We start from the raw sequence: 24,546 nt of genomic DNA, 5'->3' as shown, positions 1-24,546 counted from the left end.
TAGAGATAAATCTCACTTCTTTATACACCTTGCTATTTCCATGATCATGCTATTTGAGCGGCCATGGTGTGTCACTCTGGACACCTCCCTTTTTCATAAGCCTTTTTAGGAGAGGCTTCAGGCTTAGTTTGCTGCATCCTATCTGCAGCCTGGAGAATGGGACAGCTCTATTCTTTGCATTTAGACCCCAGTATAGCCTCTTGCTGTTCCCAGTTCTTTTAGGAAAAATGAAAAGGAGACGCTTAAGGCAGAGTTGGCAGCGGGAAAATCATCCCAACTTTCTCCACTGAGGTCTGATATTTATCTTCAGTTAATGTGGCCCCAAACAGGAAATACCATGCTTTTGTCTCCCAGCATGGAGCCTAGTCTAGTCATGGTATCTCTAGGAGGGTGAAGGGTGGGCCGTACATTCTAGGGTGGGGAAAGGGGAACTTAGTGTGGGGCAGGACAACCTCCAGAATGTTCTTGTTGTACCTACCAATTGAAATAGGTTCAGGTTTGCTTTTGAAGGTTTTTGCAAAAAAGAAAAAAAAAAAAAGTCAAAACTTTTAGTCACTATGAACATACAATGAACCAAATTAAGGCTTGCGTTTCTTTTTGGAGAGTCCATTCTGTAGAAATACATTATATTTTTATAGGATTAGATTGCCCTGAGGATGTCTATCTTTTTTTCCCCACAAAACAGCACGAACAGAGAAAGCTTGATTTTTAAATGTCCAAATCCTAATGTGATTCCTTTTGAGAAGCCTGTTGTCTGGCTGCTCCTCCTCACCCTACATGGCCAGCAGGAATCCCGGAGGACACGTGTGAAGGGGCTGTTGGCAAAGCTGCTCACAGTGGCTCTCACAGTCCCACTTGCCTCATCTCCTGAAATGAATCAGGCCCAGGATAGATCCCCTGAGCAGCAGGGACAGAGGTCACTGCTATTCTCGGACCAGCACTGCTCTGGTCCCCTCCCTCTGAGCAGGCCCTAGGCCGTTCCCTGTACTCAGGCCTGCCAGGTCCCCTGGCCTCCAAGTCCTCTGACTCAGTGCAAACTGACAGGTTCCCTTTATTTGTGTGGCAACAACTGCTTACCTTACTTGCAAACTAAGGGAATTTAGATACCTCACTTTTTGTAAAAGTGGGTTCGTCCTCATTTATTAGAGAAGTTATGGGTTTGTTGTGATGGTCAAATATTTCCTCACTCTGCCTCACCCCAAAGTTCAGGACAGGAAAGCCTCCTTGACATAGCACCTCCTTAAGTTGTAGGTCCCAAAACAAATGTGGGCCCATGACAGGTGCGCCCTGCGTTTTGACTGATAAGTGAATTGATCAATGGATTGATTGGGGTGAGTGGCAGTATATCCTGGCACTTGCAGCCAATGTTCCCACCCTACAGAAAAAACAATGGTGGAGAGACATAGAAAAGGGCGGGCAATGCCAGGCACAGGGGGCCATGAAGACAGTGGCTACCTCTGGAAGGACCAGGGTGACACAAGTGTCCCTTCCTGGCTATAGTTAAAGAATGAAGCTGGATAAGGGGCCCTGGAGATCCACAACCCATTACTCACTGCAGAGGTGAAGTAATGAGGTTCTGAGACAGAACTACAGAGATGAGGAAGACTTGGGTTGTGTCATTGGGGTATAAGATGCCAGGAGTAGTAGGGCCCAAGTTTACTTTCTTTTCCCAAGGCCACCTAGTAACCGTCACTGCTCTGGTACATGCGGAGGCAGGCTTTTTACATGAGGAGTAGGACATCAATCGGTACACAATTTGTTTCCCATTTTCATCTCTTCCTATTCTATTTCCTATGCATCAACTCCTCTTGGAGGCTCTTCGCCATTCCCTCTTTCCCTCTTTTCATGACTCTTCATCCTAAAGGATCTGGTCTCATCAGGCAGTTGATGTACTTGCATCTTTAATACCTATAATATCTTCCTGCATCCTGAGGAGCCCGCTGAGTCCCACACTTTCCACCTCCCCAAAGGCCCCTACCGATCCCCCCTCTCTGGGCCACCCAGGGGTCCCTGGCCCGTCCGTGCTGCACACTCCAGGTGAACCGACACCTGGCAAGGCCGTGATGTGCAGGGCTCAGCCTGGGCCTCAGCGGAGCTGCAGCTGACAAAGGGTTGGGAAGCTTGAATTAGACACACGGCCCCTGGCCAGGGACCAGCCCACCACTTGTCCTCCCCAAGTCACCTAATGCTGCTCCAGCTATTTTGTCTGTGAATTGTATGTATTTGGAATCATTTTTAGAGAAACTCTGCATTTAATCCTGAACTTTGTCCCCTCAAATGATATCTATTCCAGTAGTCCTTAAAAATATTTTTTTAAAATATAAAGTAAAATGCATTTGCAGAATAGCACAAAAACATCTTAATAAGTTATGATGAGATAATCACTCTAGTGACCATCCCCCGGGTCACACCCTCTCATATTTCCCTCAGTTAGTCTTAGTTGTACAAGTGACTACAAATTTAGGACCCATGATATGTCATACATCATTGTCTTTCTAGGTACCTTCTTATCTGAAGTTTATTTCTCTGCAAGAGATTCACACCTCTCCCATGTCCAAAATCTTGGAAATAGGAATAAAACCCTAACTTGATTCCATTTAAGAGCTCCACGTCCAGATGCACCTGGTCACCCTCTAAGGCCAACAGGAACTCCGAGGCTGTGTGTGAAGGGCTGCTGGGCGGGCTGCTGGGCTTGCTGCCCTCATTGGCTCTCACAGTCCCACTGGCCTCATTGCCTGGAATCAACCAGACCCCAGGAATGTTCCCTTGGGCAACAGCAACAGATGACCCGGCTCCTTTCAGAGGCACTGCTCCAGCCAGACAGCGCTGCCCTGCTCCCCCACCCTCTAGTCAGGCCCCAGCCTCTTCCCTGTGCTCAGGCCTCCCAGGCCCCCTGCCTTCCCAACCCTTTGCAGTCCTCTATGGCTCCAGGCAAACTTTGGAAGGTCCCTTTATGTGTGTGCCCCAAATCCACCTGCTGTGGAATCCCCGTTGCCTCACTTGCAGTGAATTTGGACAAGTTGCTTTACCTCTCCTTTTATATCCATCCTCTCTAAGAGGCTAGAAAAATTAATGGGGTTGTTGTGAGGATTAAATATTTCCCGAGTCCCTAAGAACATCCCAGGCACATGACAGTAACTGGACACGTGGATTTGGCTGTCTTTCTCTTCTACAGAACTCAACACAACCCCAGCACCATGCAGGGTGCTTGCCTGTTTGCATGGAGTAGATAATTCATCCATGGACTGATTGGACAGGGTGGCCTTATATCCAGAGTCATTTTTCCAATATCCCCGTGTTGGAGAACAGTAGCATTGGTGACTGACAAGGAGAAAGGAAATGAATAGGAACTAGGAGACAGAAATGAGAAGTCAATAGTGAGAGGAGAAGAAAAGATGGGGCATCCATGTCTTGCACAGGGAGACGAGGGGACGGTGGCTGCCTCTAGGAGGAACAAGACAAGGCAGCCACTCCTGCCTCATCTCAGTTGCAGCATTTGCGGGTGGGAAGGGGCCCGTGCAGATCCCAGATCCATCTGCTCATTGCAGAGGGGAGGCTTTGGAGGCCCTGGGAAAGAAGTGTGCAGATGAGGGCAGAATGGGGCCCAAGGTGAGGTGTTCTCCTGCCAGAAAATGGGGCCCCAAGTTCTCACCCCATCCCTCCATCTCTCCCTTCTCCTTTCCCAAGGCCACCCTGTCACACCTTTGCAATTGTACATGCAGAAGGTTACTTTGCAGATTCTGAGGACACTGACAGAGAAACAGCATTCTGCCTGTAACTTATCACCTCTTTTGTGTCTTTTCCTACTTCCTGATTCTTAATCATAAGCCCCTCTGTGTAGGCCCTCCCCAGTCCCTCTTTCCCTCCTTTCGTGATCGTCATCCTGAAGGTCAGGTCTTATCCAGGCAGTGGATCCTTGGGCCTTCACTCTCTCTAAGTCTCTCTCCAGGCTCCTTCCCTCTTTCTTGGCATCACCCTGGTTTCTACTCCACAGGCTGCAGCTGTGACCCTTGGCCAGCAGCCCTGGATGTTCCAGGCAGGGAGCTGGGCTGGGGAGGGGATCTGGGCCCTCCCTGCTGGAGGGGCCTCTGGCAAGTCTGTGTCTGCTCTGGGCCCTCCCCTGACAGGGCTGTCCCTGCACGGGGGCCCTCTGGGCAGGTGCAATTATTCCTTTTCCTCCAGATGCCAAGATATTCTTTAGTCCTATATCCAGGAGGAGAAATGGAGGACAGAAAATGGAGCAGAAGAGAGCGAGAAACCTGAGTGTGGAGCAGGCACCAGGAGGAGGGGAAGGAAGACAAGTGCACATGTCAGCAATGAGTCTGATTCTGTTGTTGGCCCAGCAGGAAAACCAGCATGTCTGAGGATAGCACTGGAGGGGCTGGTCTGGTGTGACTTTGCATATTTATGAAAGGGAGCTAAGACCCAGGCAGGCAAATGAAGGCTACCCTGAGGACATCCTACAAGAGAATGGACACTCACAGCTTAGAAGTCCCTAAGTCTGCTTGGCTAAGCCCCCAGCAGGCTGCTTTAATCAAGGGAGTGGCTATGGGTGCCGGTAGGAACACCTTGTCTAAGACTTCCTGGGGGGGGGTCTCATCGCCTTCCTGTGGACAGAACCACTGGAGTTCGTCAACGTCTGCCTGTGCAGGATCCAGCCCTGCCTTCCCAACACTCTAAAGGCATTAGAAACCCCCACCCCCCGTTAATTGTGAGGAGACATTGGGGCTGACCCTGACCTCCCCCTGTTTTGAGGCACCCAGGGCCCTTGTCATATAAGCAAGCAGCCCACCCAGCCCAACTGTGCCTGCCTGTGGAGGTTCTGGCACCAAGTGGGGGACACCCCAGTGTCCAAGACCATCTGGGATATGCCCAAGCCCTTAGGGGGTCCCCAGCCTCTGTGGAGCACCATGTTTCAAGATGAGCTTCTATATATTTTTCACATATACATAAAAATCAAAGAAAATATACACATACACACACACAAAATGATTTCATCAATGCTTTCTTGAGATATGTTAAGTTGATAGAATTTCACGTTACTTGTGTTTATTTTAGAACTCAAATTTATCAATAAAGGTAATTGCTTTAAAATAGCAATGTTTTCTGTGTCCTTCCCATAAAATTTACTTTTTATTAGCATTCTTTTAATTGAAAGACATAGGGGAGGTGTGGCAGTGGCGTTAGAGGGAATAACGATAATTAGCAACAGAAGCAAAGAGCTCCGGGAAGCAGTTCTTATTTCCCCTGCAAGTCTCCTAATTGTGCAGGCTGAATCGTGTTGAGGGTCTGGATGTACTCTCGCACCGCTGTGTCATCAGACCTCCTGCTCCTCACAGGGCCAGGTGGAGGGGACTCTGCCTTTTCATCCTGGGATCCTACAGAGCTCCCCTTTCCTTTGCATCTGTTTCACCATCCAGAGGACCTGTCACCTGATGACTTCCCAAGTCACTGCCTGGGCTAATTTTCTCCAATAGGATGTTTATAGACACTCTGTTGACACACAGCACCCTCATCAGAGAGCAGAAAACAGACCTCAGTACCCCATGGACTAGACTCCCTATCACCTCTTCATCCTGCACACCCACCCACCCCAAGGAGCTTCTCCTCCCTCTCTGCCTCCCCAGTGATCCCTGTGCCTGTGTCTGTGTTGTACATTCCCACAACGGGACACAGGAAGGTGACGACATATAGATCCCATCCTGGCCCAGTGGGGACCCAGAGTCACAAATTTGGGGAAGATTAAATCAGAAAGGAGTCTGCTGCCTTCCCCCGGCAGGAGCTAGTTTAGTGACAGGACCTGAGCCCAGTCCAGAAGGCACCCGGCCCTTGCTCTTGGCCACTGTGCTCTGTGTCTTTCTGTATTATGTCCTCTTGAGAGTAATTTCCCCACACAATCAGTCCCTTAAATACATTAAAGTGCACACCATGCCGCAGGGTTCCTCTTTCGACTCCTGTGGCAAGTGATGAACAGAAGAGTGACCTGGGGAAAGATTATTAACACCTTCCCATGGTCTTCTGCCAACAAGATGTCAACAGGCATCTCTATTTTGAATGTATTGGGCAGGATCTTGCCTCAAAGTTATGATTAAAAAAAAAAATCACGAAGGATTTGAATACAGAAAAGTGTTTGTATTCAATGGAATCCACTGTCCTTTCCCAGAAGTGGATCAGCAGCATTGAAATCCCCATCTGGCCACACAACAGGGTAAGATCACAAACATCATCCCCTGCCAACTGGTCCCTGAAAGGTGCTGTGGAAATGAAACCCTTCAATAGATTCCAGAGTCAGGATTATAGTTTATATAACAGGCACTGAGGATGTGAACAGGAAGGTGACTCTCAGAGCTGGTGTAGCCACTGCCCCTCTCACTGAGGCCTGAGTCCAGGCTGCTCAGACAGTTGGTAGAACTTAAGTAAGAGAGACAGACTCTGGGAGCTCGGAGCCTTTGTGCATTGAATGACTTAAGCACTGGCCCAATGGGCCAAAGTAATCTTAACTGCTTATCTTCCCAGTTTGGTCAGTTGAACATACTGCTTAGGTTCTGTGCAACTGTCATGTGGGCAGTTGGTTTGGAATGTCCTGGGTTCTGAGTCAGTTGGGAGTCAAGGAGTTGAGGAGGTCACCTGACCACAGGGAAATCTCACCACAAGGCAGTTGACAGAGTCAAATGTCAAAATTGGCAAAATTGGTCCTGGTCCTTCGGCAGGGCTGCAGTTGAGGTAAAGACACTGCATTTGGGGTCAGGGATTGCAATGTCAATCCAGGAGTTGAGTCAGTATTTGGGCCACTCTCTGGGGCCAGCCACCTTCTGCAGAGCATCACCTATTTCCCAGCATCATCCTTGGGGGGAGGAGGATTTGGGGAAGGGAGTGAGCAGAGTCCTAGGTTTTGTGTCCAGGGAGTGTCCTAGTGGTCTCAGGTGTTCAGGGATCTCCAGGGTACCAAGCATATCCTCTGTCTCAGACCTATTATCAGTGTTGTGACTCTGGGACAGTCAGTCTCTTGTAAATTTCAGTGCTCTGAACCATAAAATGGAAGTCACAGCCCTTATTCTGCTCACCCTACATCATACAAGCTGGATTCTTTTCCATGAGCTGTAAAGTGTCCTAGCCTGTCCACGTGGCAAAGTAAGTCTCCATGCTCCCCCGTCCTGTCACTTTCCATGTCCCACCTCTGGAGTTCACCACTGCTGTGTCTAGCTTATTCATCTATAAATTGAACAATTAGTAAGTAGTACTTATAAAGCAGATGCCATTTTCTTGAAGCTTCATCTGCTCTATTGGAACAGAGATTTTTTTTTTGGAGGTCTTTATCCTGACATGTCTGCTAAAGTCAGTTGTTAAATTATGTTCTCTGGAATATCCTCTTGACAATTTTAGGAATTCTGTAATAGTTGCAATGCAGTGTAAATTGTATCTGAGATGAAAATTTCTCAAGTAGAATGCATATTATTAGGTGAAATAGATAAAATTAAATTTAAATACAGGGTGTCCATAAAGTTCATGTGGAATTTAAAATAGTTGTCTGATGGGAGAGGGGAGGATGGAGAGTTACTCTGCCACATGGAAAGGGCTAGGATGCTTTACACTCACGGAAAAATAGTTTAAAATTGTTGTCTATTTTGAATTGCACATGAACTTTATGGACACCTATAGGAGAGGGTCTCATTTTAAGAGGATTTTCTTAAATGATATTTTAAGGAATACTGAATAAAATGACCTGGTATATGTGGCATTACAGAAGTTTTGAGACACACAAAAATCAAGAAACATGTAATCTGCTCAGACTGAAACAAATGAAGCCCTCCCAGTGATACCAATAAGCCCAGAAAATTGAAACTTGCCCGGGTGAATCAGAAAAGACACTGTTGACTGTGTTTCTTGGCAGTGAAATAATGGACCATAACATGTCTGTCTCAAAACTTTTGTAGTGACCATGTCCTTGTGGTTAATATTGGAAATATCTTAGAGTTAAATTGTTAGCTCATTTTTTTCTCCCCTTCCGATAAAAGAAAATAATTTATTCTACATAAAATTTTACAGCAGTTGGCTTAGATATTTAATTTATATATACTTATATAGAGAGAGTAATACTAATGAAGTTAAATATACACAATGGATTTCTTCTAAAAGCCAAGAGAAAATTTATAAATATTGACCAGAAGCAATGTTCACGAGATTTATAATTATAGCTGATCCTTGAATAATGTGGGAATAGGAGCACCTACCCCATGTGTGGTCAAGCCTGAGTGATAATATGATCAGTCCATTAACACATGTTTTGTATGTTATATGCATTATATACAGTATTCTTACAATAAAGTAATCTGGAGAAGAAAGATGATATTTAAAAATCAAAAGGAATGTTACAGAAAGTCTGGCCCTTGTCCCTAAGACCACATCAGAAGAAAGAGCATAGTTTGAGGAGAAAAGAGAATTTTATTAATTTGCTGGCAAATGAGGAAATTGTCAGACTCCTGACTTCAAAATACCAATGTCTCGCTGCTGGGCAGAAACAGGAGGTTTGACAGGGAATAGTTTGATTAATTCCTTTGTCAGCTAAGATAATCTCATAACCTCCCCTGAGCCATCTCTGAGATTACAAGAACAAGGACACTCTCCTGACCCTCCTGACCACTTGTCTGATGTAGGGATGCAGCTTTTAATTCCCAAAAACAGTGGGGGAGGTTTTAGAGAGACAAAACATTTTTACCCATTTTCAGGCCATTATTCCTGTTGTAGAGAGAGAAAATATATTTACTATTTCTTAAGTGGAAGTGGATCATCATACAAAGTCCTTATCTTTATCATCTTTAAGTTGAGTAGGCTGAGGAGGAGGAATAGGAGGGCTTGGTCTTGCTGTCTCATAGGTAGCAGAGGGGAGAAAAACCTACACATCATGGACCCTGCCACTCAAACTCACAGTATTTCAAGGGTATGCAACCAGAAATTTCGAAAACGCAATTCATTTTGAAAGTTTGGTTCAATGTTGAGTTAAAACATTTGACTCAAGGTTTATAGTAACCTCTGTATCATTAGTAAGAATCTTGTTTCTGCAGAAATTTAACCAAACTATAACCAGATTAAAGAGATGAAGCCAGGTGTGAACAGGGTGGGCGAAGACTCCTTCTACATAAAAACCCCATGTAGATCAATCTCACTTTAGAATTGAGCCACCTTTGGGAGGTGAGTCCAATCTTATTTTGTTTTTACTTCTTATATTTTTACAAAAATTCAATGTAGGAGGGCAAGGTCTCAGGAAGTGAATACATTATTAATGCAGCAGGAGCCGTCTGAGGCCAACTCAGTGCCAAGCACAGCAGGTGCACTTAGGGCCACTGGGTCCTCTGCTCCAGGACCTACAGGCAGGGTAGATTCCCCAACCCAGGCTAGAGATGTGACATGTTCTTTCTTTTCTCAATCAATTCACAGCTTGGGCTACTGTAGGCTATGATGAATTGAATTTTCCCCGATGACTTCATTCAACCTGGCAGCTGCTGCTGTAGGTTTGTGCCTCCAGCCAGGTTGGACCAGCGGTGGAGCTGAAGGAGCCCTGAGCCTAGATCAGTGATGTCCTGTAGAAATATAATGTGACCCACCTATATAATTATACATTTTCTAGTTGCCATAATAAATAAAGTAGAAAGAACCAAATTAAAATGATTTTAATGAAGGGCTGGGCACCATGGCTCGTGCCTGTACTCCTAGCATTCTGCGAGGCTGAGGCAGGTGGATCACCTGAGGTTAAGAGTTCAAGACTGGCCTGAATTAGAGTGAGACCCCATCTCTAAAAGTAGCCGGGTGTTGTGGAGGGCACCTATAGTCTCAGCTACTCAGGAAGCTGAGGCAAGAGAATCACTTGAGCCCAAGAGTCTGAGGTTGCTATTAGCTATGACACCACAGCACTCTATTGGGGGCAATAAAGTAAGACTCTGTCTAAAACAAAAATGATTTTAATTGGTAAAATATTTTTTATCATTTGAACATGGATTTACATTGATGACACAAATATTCTTGTTTGTTTGTTTTTTTGTAGAGACAGTTTCACTTTTATCACCCACGGTAGAGTGCCATGGCGTCACACAGCTCACAGCAACCTCCAACTACTGGGCTTAGGCGATTCCCTTGCCTCAGCCTCCCGAGTAGCTGGGACTACAGATGCCCGCCACAATGCCTGGCTATTTTTTTGTTGTTGAAGTTTGGCCGGGCTGGGTGCTGTGTGCTGTGTGCTGTGAAAAGGTTGAAAAACACTGCTCTAGAGGCTAAGACAAGAGGATCAGCTGAGCCCAGGAATTTGATGTTGCAGTGAGCTATATTGATGCCACTGTACTCTAGCCAGGGCAACGGAGTGAGACTGTCTCAGAAAAATAATTTATGTCTTCAGAAAATATATCTTTTAGCCAGACATGATGGTGCATACCTGTAGTTCTAGCTACTAAAGATGCTGAGGCAGGAGGCTTACTTGAGCCCAAGAATTTGAGGCTACAGTGAGCTATGATCATACCGCTATACTCTACCCCAGGTGACAGATTGAAACCCTATCTCTAATAAAAAATTATAGATAGCTGGCTCAGCACCTGTAGCTCAAGCAGCTAGGACACCAGCCACATACAGGAGAGCTGGGGGGTGGCGGTGGAGGTGGGTGGGAGGGGGTTCGAATCCAGGACAGGCTCGCCAAGCAACAATGACAACTATAACCAAAAGATAGCCAGGCATTGTGGTGGGCACCTGTAGTCCCAGCTACTTGGGAGGCTGAGGCAAGAGTTTGAGGTTGCCACAAAACTTAAGCCAAAGAGTTTGAGGATGCTGTGAGCTGTGATGCCACAGTACTCTACCCAGGGTGACACCCTTTGTTTTGTCTGAAAAAAAAAAGAAAAGAAAAGAAAAGAAAAGATAGATAAATAGAAGTTATCTCACTGGGTAGGTAAGACTTAACAGGAATGAATAAAGATTTGGAGATACTGGTCATTATGATGGATAATCATGATTGTTTTCTTCCAAAACAGATTTATTCTCATAGACGAGCAGCAAGGACAGATGTAGAATCAGGCTCAGTCCCAAGGAGGTAAATACTGGTCTGGCGATTTAAATTAGAATTTTAGAACTAGAGAACTTAGAACTCATCTATTTCAATCCTTTCATTTTATTTTTTTTTATTTTATTTTTTTATTAAATCATAACTGTATACAATGATATGATTATGGGGCATCATACACTCACTTCATAAACCATTTGACACATTTTTATCACAGTGGTTAACATAGCCTTTCCGGCGTTATCTCAGTTACTGTGCCAAAACATTTATATTCTACATTTACCAAGTTTCACAAATACCCCTGTAATATGCACCACAGGTGTGATCCCACCGATTCCCCTCCCTCTACCCACCCCCCCTTTCCCACTTCCCCCTATTGTTAAGTTGTAGCTGGGTTATAGCTTTCATGTGAGAGTCCCAAATTAGTTTCATAGTAGGGCTGTGTACATTGGGTATTTTTTCTTCCATTCTTGGGATACTTTACTAAGAAGGATATGTTCCAGCTCCATCCATGTAAACATGAAAGAGGTAAAGTCTCCATCTTTCTTTAAGGCTGCATAGTATTCCATGGTATACATATACCACAGTTTATTAATCCATTCGTGGATCGATGGGCACTTGGGCTTTTTCCATGACTTAGCTATTATGAATTGGGCTGCAATAAACATTCTGGTACAAATATCTTTGTTATGTTGTGATTTTTGGTCTTCTGGGTATATGCCCAGCAGAGGAATTACAGGATTGAATGGCAGATCTATTTTTAGATCTGTGAGTGTTCTCCATATATCTTTCCAAAAGGAATGTATTAATTTGCATTCCCACCAGCAGTGCATCCACGCCAACATCTCTGGTTTTGAGATTTTGTGATATAGGCTAGTCTCATTGGAGTTAGATGATATCTCAAAGTAGTTTTGATTTGCATTTCTCTGATGATTAAAAATGATGAGCATTTTTTCATATGTCTGAAGGCCGTGCGCCTGTCTTCTTCAGAGAAGTTTCTCTTCAAATCCCTTGCCCAGCCTGCGATGGGATCCCTTGTTTTTTTCTTGCTGATGCGTTTGAGTTCTCTGTGGATTCTGGTTATTAAACCTTTGTCAGAGTTATACCCTGCAAATATCTTCTCCCATTCTGAGGGCTGTCTGCTTGCTCTGCTTACTGTGTTCTTAGCTGTGCAGAAGCTTTTTAGTTTGATCAAGTCCCAGTAGTGTATTTTTGAAGCTGCTTCAATTGCCCGGGGGGTTCTCCTCATGAAATACTCACCCAGACCAATTTCTTCAAGGGTTTTCCCTGCATTCTCCTCTAGTATTTTTATAGTTTCATGTCTTAAGTTTAAATCTTTAATCCAATGAGAGTCTATCTTAGTTAATGGTGAAAGGTGTGGGTCCAATTTCAGTCTTCTGCAGGTTGCCAGCCAGTTCACCCAGCACCATTTGTTAAATAGGGAATCTTTTCCCCACTGAATGTTTTTAATTGGCTTGTCAAAAATCAAATAGCGGTAAGTAGCTGGATTCATCTCTTGGTTCTCTATTCTATTCCAGATATCTACTTCTCTGTTTTTGTGCCAATACCATGCTGTTTTGATCACTATCGATTTGTAGTAAAGTCTGAGGTCTGGTAGTGTGATTCCTCCTGTTTTGTTTTTATTTCTGAGTAATGTCTTGGCTATTCGAGGTTTTTTCTGATTCCATATAAAACGAAGTAATGTTTTTTCAAGATCTTTAAAATATGACAGTGGAGCTTTAATAGGGAGTGCGTTGAAATTATATATTGCTTTGGGTAGTATGGACATTTTGATAATGTTGATTCTTCCTAGCCATGAGCATGGTATGTTTTTCCATTTGTTAACATTTTCAGCTATTTCTTTTCTTAGAGTTTCATAGTTCTCTTTATAGAGATCTTTCACGTCTTTTGTTAGGTAAATTCCCAAATATTTCATCTTCTTTGGCACTACTGTGAATGGGATAGAGTCCTTAACTGCTTTTTCAATTTGACTGTTGTTGGTGTATATAAAGGCTACCGATTTACGAATGTTGATTTTGTAACCTGAGACGCTGCTGTATTCCTTGATCACTTCTAGGAGTTTTGTAGTAGAGTCCCCAGTGTTTTCCAGATACACAATCATATCATCTGCGAAGAGCGAGAGTTTGATCTCTTCTGACCCTATATGGATACCCTTGATCGCCTTTTCTTCCCTAATTGCGGTGGCTAAAACTTCCATTACAATGTTGAAAAGCAATGGAGACAATGGGCAGCCTTGTCTGGTTCCTGATCTGAGTGGAAATGATTCCAATTTAACTCCATTCAATATGATATTGGCTGTGGGTTTGCTGTAGATAGCCTCTATCAGTTTAAGAAAAGTCCCTTCTAGACCAATTTTCTTGAGTGTTCTGATCATGAAGGGATGCTGGATATTATCAAAAGCTTTTTCTGCATCAATTGAGAGAATCATATGGTCTTTGTTTTTTAATTTGTTTATGTGCTGAATTACATTTATAGATTTACGTATATTGAACCAGCCTTGAGACCCTGGGATAAAACCAACTTGGTCATGATGTATAATTTGTTTGATGTGTTGCTGGATTCTGTTTGTTAGGATCTTGTTGAATATTTTTGCATCTATATTCATTAGTGATATTGGTCTATAATTTTCTTTTCTTGTTGGGTCTTTTCCTGGTTTGGGGATCAGGGTGATATTTGCTTCATAGAACGTGTTGGGTAGTCTTCCTTCTTTTTCTGCCTTTTGGAACAGGTTGAGTAATATAGGTACTAATTCCTCTTTAAAGGTTTGGTAGAATTCTGACGTGAAACCATCTGGTCCCGGGCTTTTCTTTTTAGGGAGGTTTTGTATAGTTGATGCTATTTCTGAACTTGATATGGGTCTGTTCAACATTTCCACTTGATTCTGGTTAAGTCTTGGAAGGTGGCGTGCTTCCAAGTATCGGTCTATTTCCTTCAGATTTTCATATTTCTGAGAATAAAGTTTCTTGTAATATTCATTAAGGATTTTTTGGATTTCTGATGAGTCTGTGGTTATTTCGTCTTTGTTGTTTCTGATTGATGATATTAGAGATTTTACTCTTTTTTTCCTGATTAGGTTGGCCAGAGGTTTATCTATTTTATTGACCTTTTCAAAAAACCAGCTTTTTGATTTATTGATCTGTTGTATTATTCTTTTGTTTTCAATTTCATTTAATTCTGCTCTAATTTTGGTTATTTCTTTTCTTCTACTGGGTTTGGGGTTGGAATGTTCTTCCTTTTCCAGTTGCGTGAGATGTCCCATTAAGTTGTTAACTTCCTCTCTTTCCGTTCTCTTGAGGAAGGCTTGCAGTGCTATAAATTTCCCTCTTAGAACTGCCTTTGCAGTGTCCCAGAGGTTCTGATAGCTTGTGTCTTCATTGTCATTTTGTTCCAAAAAATTGGTGATTTCTTTCTTAATCTCATCTCTGACCCAGCTATCATTCAGCATAAGGTTATTTAACTTCCATGTTTTTGTATGGGTATGCAGATTCCTGTTGTTACTCAATTCAAGTTTTATTCCATGATGGTCCGAGAAGATGCATGGAATAATTTCTATTCCTTTAAATTTACTGAGGTTAGACTTGTGACCTAAAATGTGATCAATTTTGGAGTAAGTTCCGTGGGCTGATGAGAAGTATGTGTATTCAGTTTTGTTGGGATGAAATGTTCTGTAGATGTCTGCTAAATCTAAATATTGGATGGTTAGGTTTAAATCTAAGATTTCTTTGCTCAGCTTCTTTCTGGAGGATCGATCCAACACTGCCAAGGGAGTGTTGAAATCTCCAACGATTATGGAGCTGGAGGAAATCAAGTTACTCATGTCTGTTAGAGTTTCTCTTATAAATTGAGGTGCATTCTGGTTGGGTGCATAGATATTAATAATTGAGATCTCGTCATATTGAGTATTACCCTTAACAAATATGAAGTGACCATTCTTGTCCTTCCTTACTTTCGATGGTTTAAAGCCTACTGTATCTGCAAATAAAATTGCAACACCTGCTTTTTTCTGATTACCATTTGCCTGAAATATGGATGACCATCCTTTCACCCTGAGTCTGTATTTGTCTTTTAAGTTGAGATGTGACTCTTGTATGCAACAAATATCTGGCTTAAGTTTTTGTATCCAGTCAGCTAACCTATGCCTCTTTAGAGGACAGTTTAAGCCATTCACATTGATGGAGAGTAAGGATAAGTCTGGTGGAATTTTGGGTATCGAGTTTTTCAAAGGTCCAGTGGACATTTTTAATCCTTTCGCCAGTGTGGAAGTTGGAGTTTGATCCGAAGTTTCTGATTGAGTTTACTTTTGTGGTATAGGATTGGGTTGGTCATTGTGGAGTGCAACGGACCGCCCTGTCGGTGGTCTTCAGTCCGAGGGAGTGCAGGGAGAAGGAACGAGGAAAGTTGAGAGGTCGGTGCAGGAAAAATGACAGACTGTCACACAGCATGTGATGAAGGAAGCAGCTGTAAATTTATTGGGTACACATGTTGGTATTTATATATTTTTACAGAGCTTACATAATGTAATTTTTCCGCTTACGTGCGCGGGTTATCTTTGTGTTTACAAGTGTGATTTATCATGCATTGTTATGTTTTAACGTTTCGCTTCCGGAGGGTGGCAGTTATTAGTCAACTCTGCCCGCTTCCTCCTATCTCAGTTTCTTATTATCTTTTTAGAACAGCTTGACATCTTCTTTACGTTAATGCTTGACTAATTCTACATTTACTATTTGATCTTATTGTTATTGATAATTATAATTTTGATTTAGAGTAAATTCCTTGACAAGTATTATTTTTTCTATTGATTTTTATTATGTGTGACAGTTGGTGAAACAAGATGTTCTGAACAGGACTTTATGGTGGGTGGATGTGTTTTAGTGACTTTGTAACTTATGTAGATAATTTGTATTTCATGTCCTTGGGCTTATCGTCTTAGTTCACTGGTGGGAAAACATTTTTATGTGCTCATTGTTGGTGTCACTGAGTCTAGCAGCTCACAAGGCTGTGCTCTATCTGGATTAGTAGTGCATTGTGCTCATTCTTAGGAAAGTACATATTGACAATTTATCAGAACAAACAGACTTCTGGTACAGGATGACAAACACATGAGTAGACGCCACAATCTTTAAACTTAAGCGGGTAACTGAGCATGCTAGGCAACATTTCTGATGCTGTGCATACTGGGGGCGCTGGGGGCAAAGCTCCGGGGAGCACAAACCACCTTCCCGTCGTTCTGTAACGCGGACAGCACTGCCTCACTACGGCTATATGCCGTGGGTGCGGCAGTGGAGGATAGGTCTGAGAACATCCTGAAGAGCTGGTTTACTTATGGCAAATTTTTTCAACATATGAATGTCATTGAAGTATTTAATTTCTCCATCATAGATGAAACTCAGTTTAGCTGGATACAAGATCCTGGGTTGAAAGTTTTTTTGCTTTAGGAGATTAAAAGTTGATGACCAGCCTCTTCTTGCTTGAAAAGTTTCAGCAGAGAGATCTGCAGTTATTCTAATATTCTTACCTTTGTACGTTATAGTTTTCTTTCACCGGGCTGCTTTGAGAATCTTCTCTTTCATGTTAACTTTAGTGAAGCTAATTATGATATGTCTGGGAGATGGCTTATTGGGGTTGAATCGTGCTGGGGTTCTGAAGCTGTCTGCTATCTGAATTTCAGATTCTCTAGGCATGTCTGGAAAATTTTCTTTCATAATTTCATGTAGAAGGGCCTCTGTGCCCTTGGCTGCCACTTCATCAGTCTCCGAAATTCCTATAACTCTTATGTTATTTTTTTTCGAATTATCTGAGAGCTCTCTGAGTGAGTGATCCGTTTTTGCTCTCCATTTCTCTTCCTCTTTGAGAGATTGGGAGCGTTCGAAGACTTTATCTTCAATGTCAGAAATCCTTTCTTCTGCTTGCTCCATTCTTTTACTGAGGGATTCTACTGTATTTTTCATATCTTTGAGGGCTGTAAGTTCTTGTTTCAGTGTGTCTAAGTCTTTGGTGGTTTTGTCTTTAAATTCGTTAAATTCTTGAGACAGTTTTTGAATTTCTCCTCGAATTCCTAATTCCATTTTATTAATCTTGTCTGCAAACCAAATTCTGAATTCGACTTCTGACATCTCAGCCAGTTGTTTATGAATGGGATCTTCAATCACATCTGCCGTATCTTTTCTTGGGGGGGTTGATCTATTCTGGTTATTCATGTTACCAGAGTTTTTCCGCTGATTCCGCCCCATGGTTTACTCCCTTTGGTTTTTCCCCTGGGGTTTTATCGAGGGCCCGTACAGTGTTGTGGCCTGAGAAACTGGGGCCCTGTCTGGTGTGGTGGAGCAATGTGGTTCTGTCTTGTTTTCAGCTGGTTTCTGTTCGATCCTATTGCAACTTCTACTCTGGCTTGAAGTCTCAGCTGTGTGGAAAAATCAGCAATTAAGTCACCCCGCCTGCCCACCTCTGGCCCCAGTTGGAAAAGGAGAATCAAACCTTCCTACAATCGCACACCCAGGGCACCACCTGAAAAGTCCTCAGTCTATTAGCCCAGTTCAAAAGGTCCGAATCAACTGTCTCAATCGGCACTTGTCTCGGGTGGAAGGGTTCAAGAGGTCTCTGGGAACTGGATCACAGGGGCCTGGTGACTCCTCTGAGACAGCTCACCCCAATGCAGCGTGGAGTCAGGAGGAGCCACCCTGCAAACAGAGCAGTCTGGGAAGGTTGACGTCTCCTTCCCCACTTTGCCCCTCCGTCGGACCCAGTCACTGGTATCTCTGCAGATGGCTAACCCAGTTGCCTGCAGTGAACAGACACTCCAGGGGTTTGCACCTGCCTGAATCGCGAGGAAGTCTGCCAGGCCCCCGCAGACTGCCGCTATCTAGCAGGAGGAGATGGGGCCTGACATCTTTGAGTGTTTGATGCAGGTGATGGGAAGGAGGTGTTCACTCAGGCTTAGCCCCGTCCCTGATGGATGCTGCTAACAGAACAGAACAGAACAGACAACTTTGTGAGGTTCTGTCTCTGTTCCTGTCGTCGCCAACAGGAGACGGGCTGTTTTGAGTTCAAACGTCTTTGCTGCTGGAGAATTGCGTCTGAACACCTCTCTGGGTCGGCCCCGCCCTGGAGGCTTCCGGGTTTGTGAGCCGTGTCACCGGTGGCCTCCTCTGGTTGCCCAGGGAGACAGGGGCTGTGGCCTCAGAATATCCAGAAGTGAGCGTTCTGCCGTTAAAGAGAAAAACGGCTGTTGATCTACCTCCAGGGAACTGCTGCTCTGGTGTGGGCACTCAGGCGACCCTTTTCTCCTCTGTCCCGCGCCCCAGAGTCAGCATTGAGCGGCCGCAGTTTGTGCTGGGTCCACACCCCTTAAGAGATCCCCCAAGAATCAGAACTCTTGGGGGATGGGCCCCCAGACCCGGATTGGGAGTGGGGCGGGGGGAAGCTAGAGTTTCATTCAGTTTCACGCAATACTACGGTCCGGGGAGGGCTCCTGCACTGCACCGCAGGGAAGTGCCGCCAAGGCTTGATTTCCCCTCAGCGGAGTGCCCTCTCCTCGCTCACGTATCCCAGAGTCAGCGCTGACCTGACGCAGCTCAGGCACTGTGCACTCCCCTCGAGAAATCACCCAAGGAGCCGAACTCCTGGGGGATAGGCCCTCAGACCCCGAGTGAGAGTAGGGGTTCTCAGCTCTCAGCGGGGAGGCCAGAGTCTGATTCAGTCTTGGGCCCCCTATGCCCGGGGAGGGTTGGTGCACTGCACCGCAGGGAAGTGCTGCGAGGCGTGACTCCCCCTCAGCCCGGTGCCCTCTCCTCACTCGCGCGCCTCAGAGTCAATGCTGACCAGTCGCAACTCGGGGACTGTCCACTCCCCTTGAGAAATCACCCAAGGATCTGAAGTCCTGGGGGACAGGCCTCCAGACCTCAGTGGGCGGGAGGGGAGCGCCGGGGATTCAGGGTTGCCGGCAAAGGATTCCCAAAGTTTTATTCAGCCCTATGTCCGGCAGGAGAACGCCACGGCACCCCAGTAGGGGAGGTAGGTCCAGTTTTTAGAAGGTCTCTCCCGTGGAGTGTAGTGGGAGGGGCTTTAATTTCTGCCCGCTTGTTCAATTGTGGGGCTCCAGAGCCGGTCTCATGGGGGAGGGGGACTCCCGTCCGCTTGGTGGTGGATTTTGTACCTTTTGTTTGCGTCCTTGTGATCACAACTTGCCTCAGCGGTGTTGATGTGCGTTCTTCAGCCTTCTCTCTTGGTGAGGCTCAAGTCCACCTTTAGTAAGGCTCAAGTCCTTACTAAATTCCTGTCCCTTAACTCTCCTTCTGGACGGGAGCCTTCGTTGAAAGCTGGCTTCAGTCCGCCATCTTGTCTCCCCTCCCATAAATTTTTTAAGAAAATTCAAGTTTGGTTGATAGTGGGGCCCAGAGGATGTTTGCAGAGCTCAGTGGAGCAGAGCAGCTGAGGAGGGAAGCTTGGTTTCATTGTCAGTTATTGCATCACTGCTGTGATGTCACACTGTCACGAAATGACATTGCTACAATTTAATTACAAATCATTGGCATTTTTTAAACCATTATTCTGGTTCAGGCTAATATAACGCTTTTGTGTAGAATTCAACTTAGGGGGACTTTATATATCCCGCCCCCAACCAGCACCTGAAAGCCTTAAAAAAAAAGCTCTATTTGTATTTCTGTGTATAAAAGGTACTGAATATACACCTTTTAGCAAAATATGTGCTCCCTTTCCTCTCCCCACCCCAGAACTATGACCATTTTTGTACAAAATCCTGTTGAAGAATTATATCAAAGATGAGAAACAGTGAGTTCAAAGGTAAACATTTGGTGAAGTGTGTGTAGAAAATTCCATGAGCCTCCTGTACTGACCCTACAGAAGTCCTGGCTTTTGGTGAATCTGGCCCAGATGTCCAGAGAAGTCACCAGTGTGTGTGTGTCTGTGTGTGCACACGCGTGTGTCTGTGTGTGTCTGTGCGTGTGTTGGCCTTTGGGCATGGTAGTGCTGCTCCTCACCCAGGGAGCACACCATGGTGAGGTGGCGCTGGTGGCCTTGTGGGGTGACTGTACCCAGATAAGGGAACAGGCTGAAGGGAATACCAAGCCCTTTTCTATGGGCTTTTCCACTCTGACTCAGTTGGTATAAAAGATGCTTTAGCATTTGGAAGAAGGGAAAAATCTTCCTGGGGACAGGAACTTGTAGCCGTTTCCAGAGGGAAGTCTCAAAGGACGTGCAGGGGCCCCGGCAGGAGGGCCGGTGGGCAGCGGCAGCGTGCTCAGTGTGGTGGTCTCAGTGTGCCAGTGTCCATTGGGACGGGCTTTTTGTGGTGCTTCCTCAGGTTGCTGCAGAGACAACTCCTTCAGTTCAAGCTTATCAACTCCTTCCTCCTTCTTGGCGTGCCGTGGTGACAAATTTAACAGACTGAGGACATCTCTTTTGGAAGTCATCGTTCCAGGGGTCCCACGGAAGATTTTCACTGGTCCTGGAGAATGTTGGGGTGTGTTTTGCCAAAACATCTTCAGGTTATGGACAGCCTGCACCTTTTCATCAATGGCTGCCATTTTCAGTTTGTCTATGTCAGGAGCATCAGCTGGACTGGAACGAGCAGAACCAGCTGAGGAGTAGGAGAGAGCTGGGGACGGAGCACTGCCAGCAGGAGACTGATGGCCTGAGCTTGGGGACATATTCCTTGGTGATTTGGAAATGTGAGCGCTGTAAGGAGAGCTGGGATACTTCAGTTTGAAGAGGGGCTGGTCCATCAGTGAAGTCTGGGAGTCAGAGCCAGGTGATGGCCGGCCACTGAGCTGGCTCAGGCTGTCTCTGATAGACGTCTCAGAGGTGGTGGGGCTGCTGTATCCGGAGCTCACCTTGGGCAGGGATGAGCTCCTGGCTGGGGGCTTTGGTTTAACACTGACTGGTGACAGTTGACTCTTCTGATGGGAGAGGAGAGGCTTACTGAACGCACTTGTCTCTGATGCTCTAAAGACGGCAGCACTATTTGGCACCGAGATGCTGTCTTCTGGATTGTGACTCTTGTTCACCTGACTGCCACTCCTCTGAAGACATTCCACTGCAATGAGATGACTCTGTGTCTCCTCTAGAATCTTCTGGGCCAACTCTTGTGGATCCAGCTTTGGGTTGCTTTCTTCTTGAGATTTCACGGTACTGTTTCTGTGCTAGACTGGTCCGATTCTCCTGTATCTGAACTTGCTAGTTTTCCAACCTTTTGGAAGGGTGAGTTTGGGCTGGGAATCAGAGTCATTTTAACTGGAGAACTGGGAGTGCTTATGCTCCCTTTGGAGCTTACCGAAACTTTCACAGCTCCAGCTGTCCTGACTCTAGATTGCTTGTGATCTGATGAGAAGCGAGTTGTCCTGTTTTCTTGGTAGGCTGCCAAAGGCTCAGTACTGATGATGGAAAACCCTTCGTATTCTTCTTCCTCTTTGTTGCCTGCAGCGCGGGTCTGGGGAGACATCTGGCTCCGAGGCAGGGTGGATCGCTGTGGGTAAGCACCCTTGGACCAGTCATGGTCCTGCCGTCCTCTGGGGCCTCCGCCCTCTGACCCCACCTCAGGTTTGGAGACAAAGCTCATGGAGGAGGTGATAGAGCTCAGACTGTATACAGAAATGGCATCTGAGGTGATGCTGTCCGCACCGGTGGGAGAGAAGGGAGGGTGCTGGTAGCCCAAGGGCAGGGCATTGGAAACAGACTGAGCTGAAGCCAGAGACTCCAGGGAGGAGGAGCTGTCGAGGCTGAGGTGCTTGTGTAGCTCCATAGAATCTAAGCACAAAACAGAGTGGGACAGTTAGAATTCAATCTGGTTTTAATTTTTCTTTAAAAAATCACAAACATCCTTATAGGCACAGATGCTACTCCACTCAGGCTTTGTCCCCATCCATTCTTATAAAGGTCCCCAGTGAGGCCCTGCTACCAAATGCAGTGTCCACTGCTCGGTTCTGCCTGCATCGACCACTCCTTCTCAGACCCCTTCTCATTATCGTAACCTTTGAACCACGGAATGCCCTCAGGACATAGTCCTCTTCCCCTCTGACCTGCACGCACTCCTGGATGGTTCTGTGCATGTTTCTCCCTCCGCCTCCCCTGAACTCCAAACCATACAACCAGCTGCCTGTGAATGTGTCAAGTAGATATTTCAATGGTAACCATGTCTGAGGGGGACTCAAACCCACTTCTTCTGCCACTACCCTGACTTCAGCCAAAGGCACTCTCACTCTGGCAATTGTTCCAAAAATCGGTATCCCTTTGAGCCTTTCAGTCGTGACACACATCCTTCAGTAAATCCTGTTGGTTCTACCTGCAAACCATGGTCCCCATTGGAGCCAACATTTACCCTTCGCAAAGCAGCCAGCTCTTCCCTTGAGAACATCAGTCAAGCTGGGTGTGCCCCCAAGTCCTGAAGCCTCCCCCAAGGCCTGTGTGACCTGGGCACCTGCTTCTGTCAGGCCCTGCGGAGGGACAGGCACACAGTGACCATGTCCTGTCTGCTCTGCTACAACCCCCTCACTTTCTAGTGCCTTACCCTGCTTTAGTTTTCTTCATAGGAACCGCCAATCCCCCCGCACATACCATACACGTTTTGACTGTCTGTCTCCCCTATTGATTTTAAGTTCCAAAAGAGTTTTTGTTTACTACTCTTGAACAGTACCTAACACATACACACAAAAATGTTTACTCCAGTCTCTTCCCCTTTCCTGGAGGGGTCAGAGGCTGGCGCTAAGGGCGGCCTTACCGAAGAGAGACAGCAAGGACTGCAGAGCGAAGTGCACGGTCCGGTGGTTGGCTTGCTTCCCGGTTTTTAGGATTACTTCCTCCTGACCAACTTCACAGAGATCAAAACCTGGAGGAGCGAAAAATATAAACATCTGCTTCCTTACGGAAGATTCCACATCCTGAACGTGACCCGAGCTGCAGCTTGTACAGTGTCATGGGAACACCCGCAAGGCCATCAGTAAGCCCCCAGTCTGGGGCTTCTCCCTGTTTCCATGTGTCAGTCACGTGCATGCAGAAGGCCAGGTTACCTCGCCCCCAACAACCATTCAGCACAGCCCCTGGGTGCTGTGTGCAGACCCCCCCGCCTGGCTCTGCTTGTCCCTTCAAGGAGCACTCTGGGCTATATTCTTGAGAGCTGGGAACCAGAACGCAGGCTTACTAATACTTTTTTTTCCCCCATTCTTTCACAAAGGAACAGTTTACTTAAAGACTGTCCAAGACAAAATAACTGGCCACTTCATTCAGCATTAGGACCTTAAAGCCGGTGCATGGGAAGGTGGAAAGTATTAAGGGCAAGGACAATGTCTTCGTCTGTGTTCAGTGTCTGTCACCGTGGGGTTTGAAGGGAGCTCTGACCATGGAGAATCTCTGTTCTTGGATGAACCACTGTTCAGGGACTCTGCTCTGCCTCTGCCAAAGCCCAGGGGTGCCTCTCCCTGATTCTAATGAGACTCAGAGGGGGTATGACAAAGAGCATGGAGCTTTCTGAGTAGAAAGCCAGCTAATGAGCTGTTGACACAGCACTTAGACTTATTAAGAGACATCATAGAGGCACCCACAAGTGCGTCTCGCTGGGGAGAAGCCAGACCCAGACTCCATGCCCAGTGACAGGCCCGGGTCCAGAAAAGGGCCACCACCCTAGGGAGGCTCAGGCCCTGTGTGAGGAAGGGAGCCCTTCATTTATAAAGAAAGGTCTCAGCTTTATCTTCTTGTTGACTTACCTGTGTCCCTGGCCTCAAGAAGCCTGTCACAGAAGGGAAGATAGAACCTGGCCTTTCTCACGCTTGCCTCCATTTGCTACTGGCCACAATTATTTAGGTATAAATTTACTATGTTTATACCATAAAGATTATGCTTTCAATCCATAGGGAGAAAAGCAAAAAGCAAATAGTACAACTTGTAAATGATGTGAAGTATCTAACTGAGGGGGATGCAGACTCCCTTGGGGCTTTGTGGGCTCTCCCTTTACCTTCAAAAGATACAAGGTGTCTGAAAACAAAGGGAGCCCAGCCCAAAGCTGAAGGGGGCTGGGAAAGGTCACATGGCCAGGTCAGACAAGACGGCCCAACACTGAATACTGAGGCTTTACAAGTGGGAAGAAAAATTCCTTCTTAAGGACTTACTGCCTTGCCATGTCTGATGGCTCCTCCCTGTAACAGTGAAGTCAGACTGTGCCCTATTCCCATGGCTGTCCACTTCAAGTTAAACTCCAGAGGCCTTCCTCCGGCTTCAGCCCACAGGATCTGCCCTCTGCTTCCTCTCCCTACCACCAGGCCCAGTCCCCTGGCTCCACACATGGCTACTTCCTCCCATTGGCCCTTCCTGTAAATACCTGCAGTGCCCCCAAGGCCTGCCCTGGCTCCCTTCCACCCCAGTTTCTGCCTGTCTCAGGCTCCTTCATACCAGGGTGCTCCCCTGGGGACTGGAGGTATTGAGTTTGTTCACATTCTCCCATTGGAATGCAAACTCTAGGAGGGCAGGGCTTTTTATCTTTT

The 24,546-nt window shown here is 45.8% G+C and overlaps 1 protein-coding gene across 1 annotated transcript in view; it reads right to left on the bottom strand.

Annotated features, from left to right (window-relative positions):
• Positions 1-19,412: 19,412 nt before the first annotated feature.
• The window catches only part of LOC128584406 (tetratricopeptide repeat protein 28-like), a 31,086-nt gene continuing 25,952 nt past the window's right edge, over positions 19,413-24,546 (bottom strand). The window contains 3 exon segments of the mRNA XM_053589379.1: positions 19,413-21,206; positions 21,209-21,820; positions 22,791-22,898. Of these exon segments, the coding sequence (XP_053445354.1) occupies positions 20,194-21,206; positions 21,209-21,820; positions 22,791-22,898 (1,733 nt within the window). The 3' untranslated portion in view covers positions 19,413-20,193.

This window comes from Nycticebus coucang, chromosome 4, assembly GCF_027406575.1.
Source record: "Nycticebus coucang isolate mNycCou1 chromosome 4, mNycCou1.pri, whole genome shotgun sequence".
Lineage (NCBI taxonomy): Eukaryota > Metazoa > Chordata > Mammalia > Primates > Lorisidae > Nycticebus > Nycticebus coucang.
The sequence above is the reverse complement of the archived record's forward strand: the minus strand, read 5'-3'. Positions and strand labels throughout refer to the sequence as shown.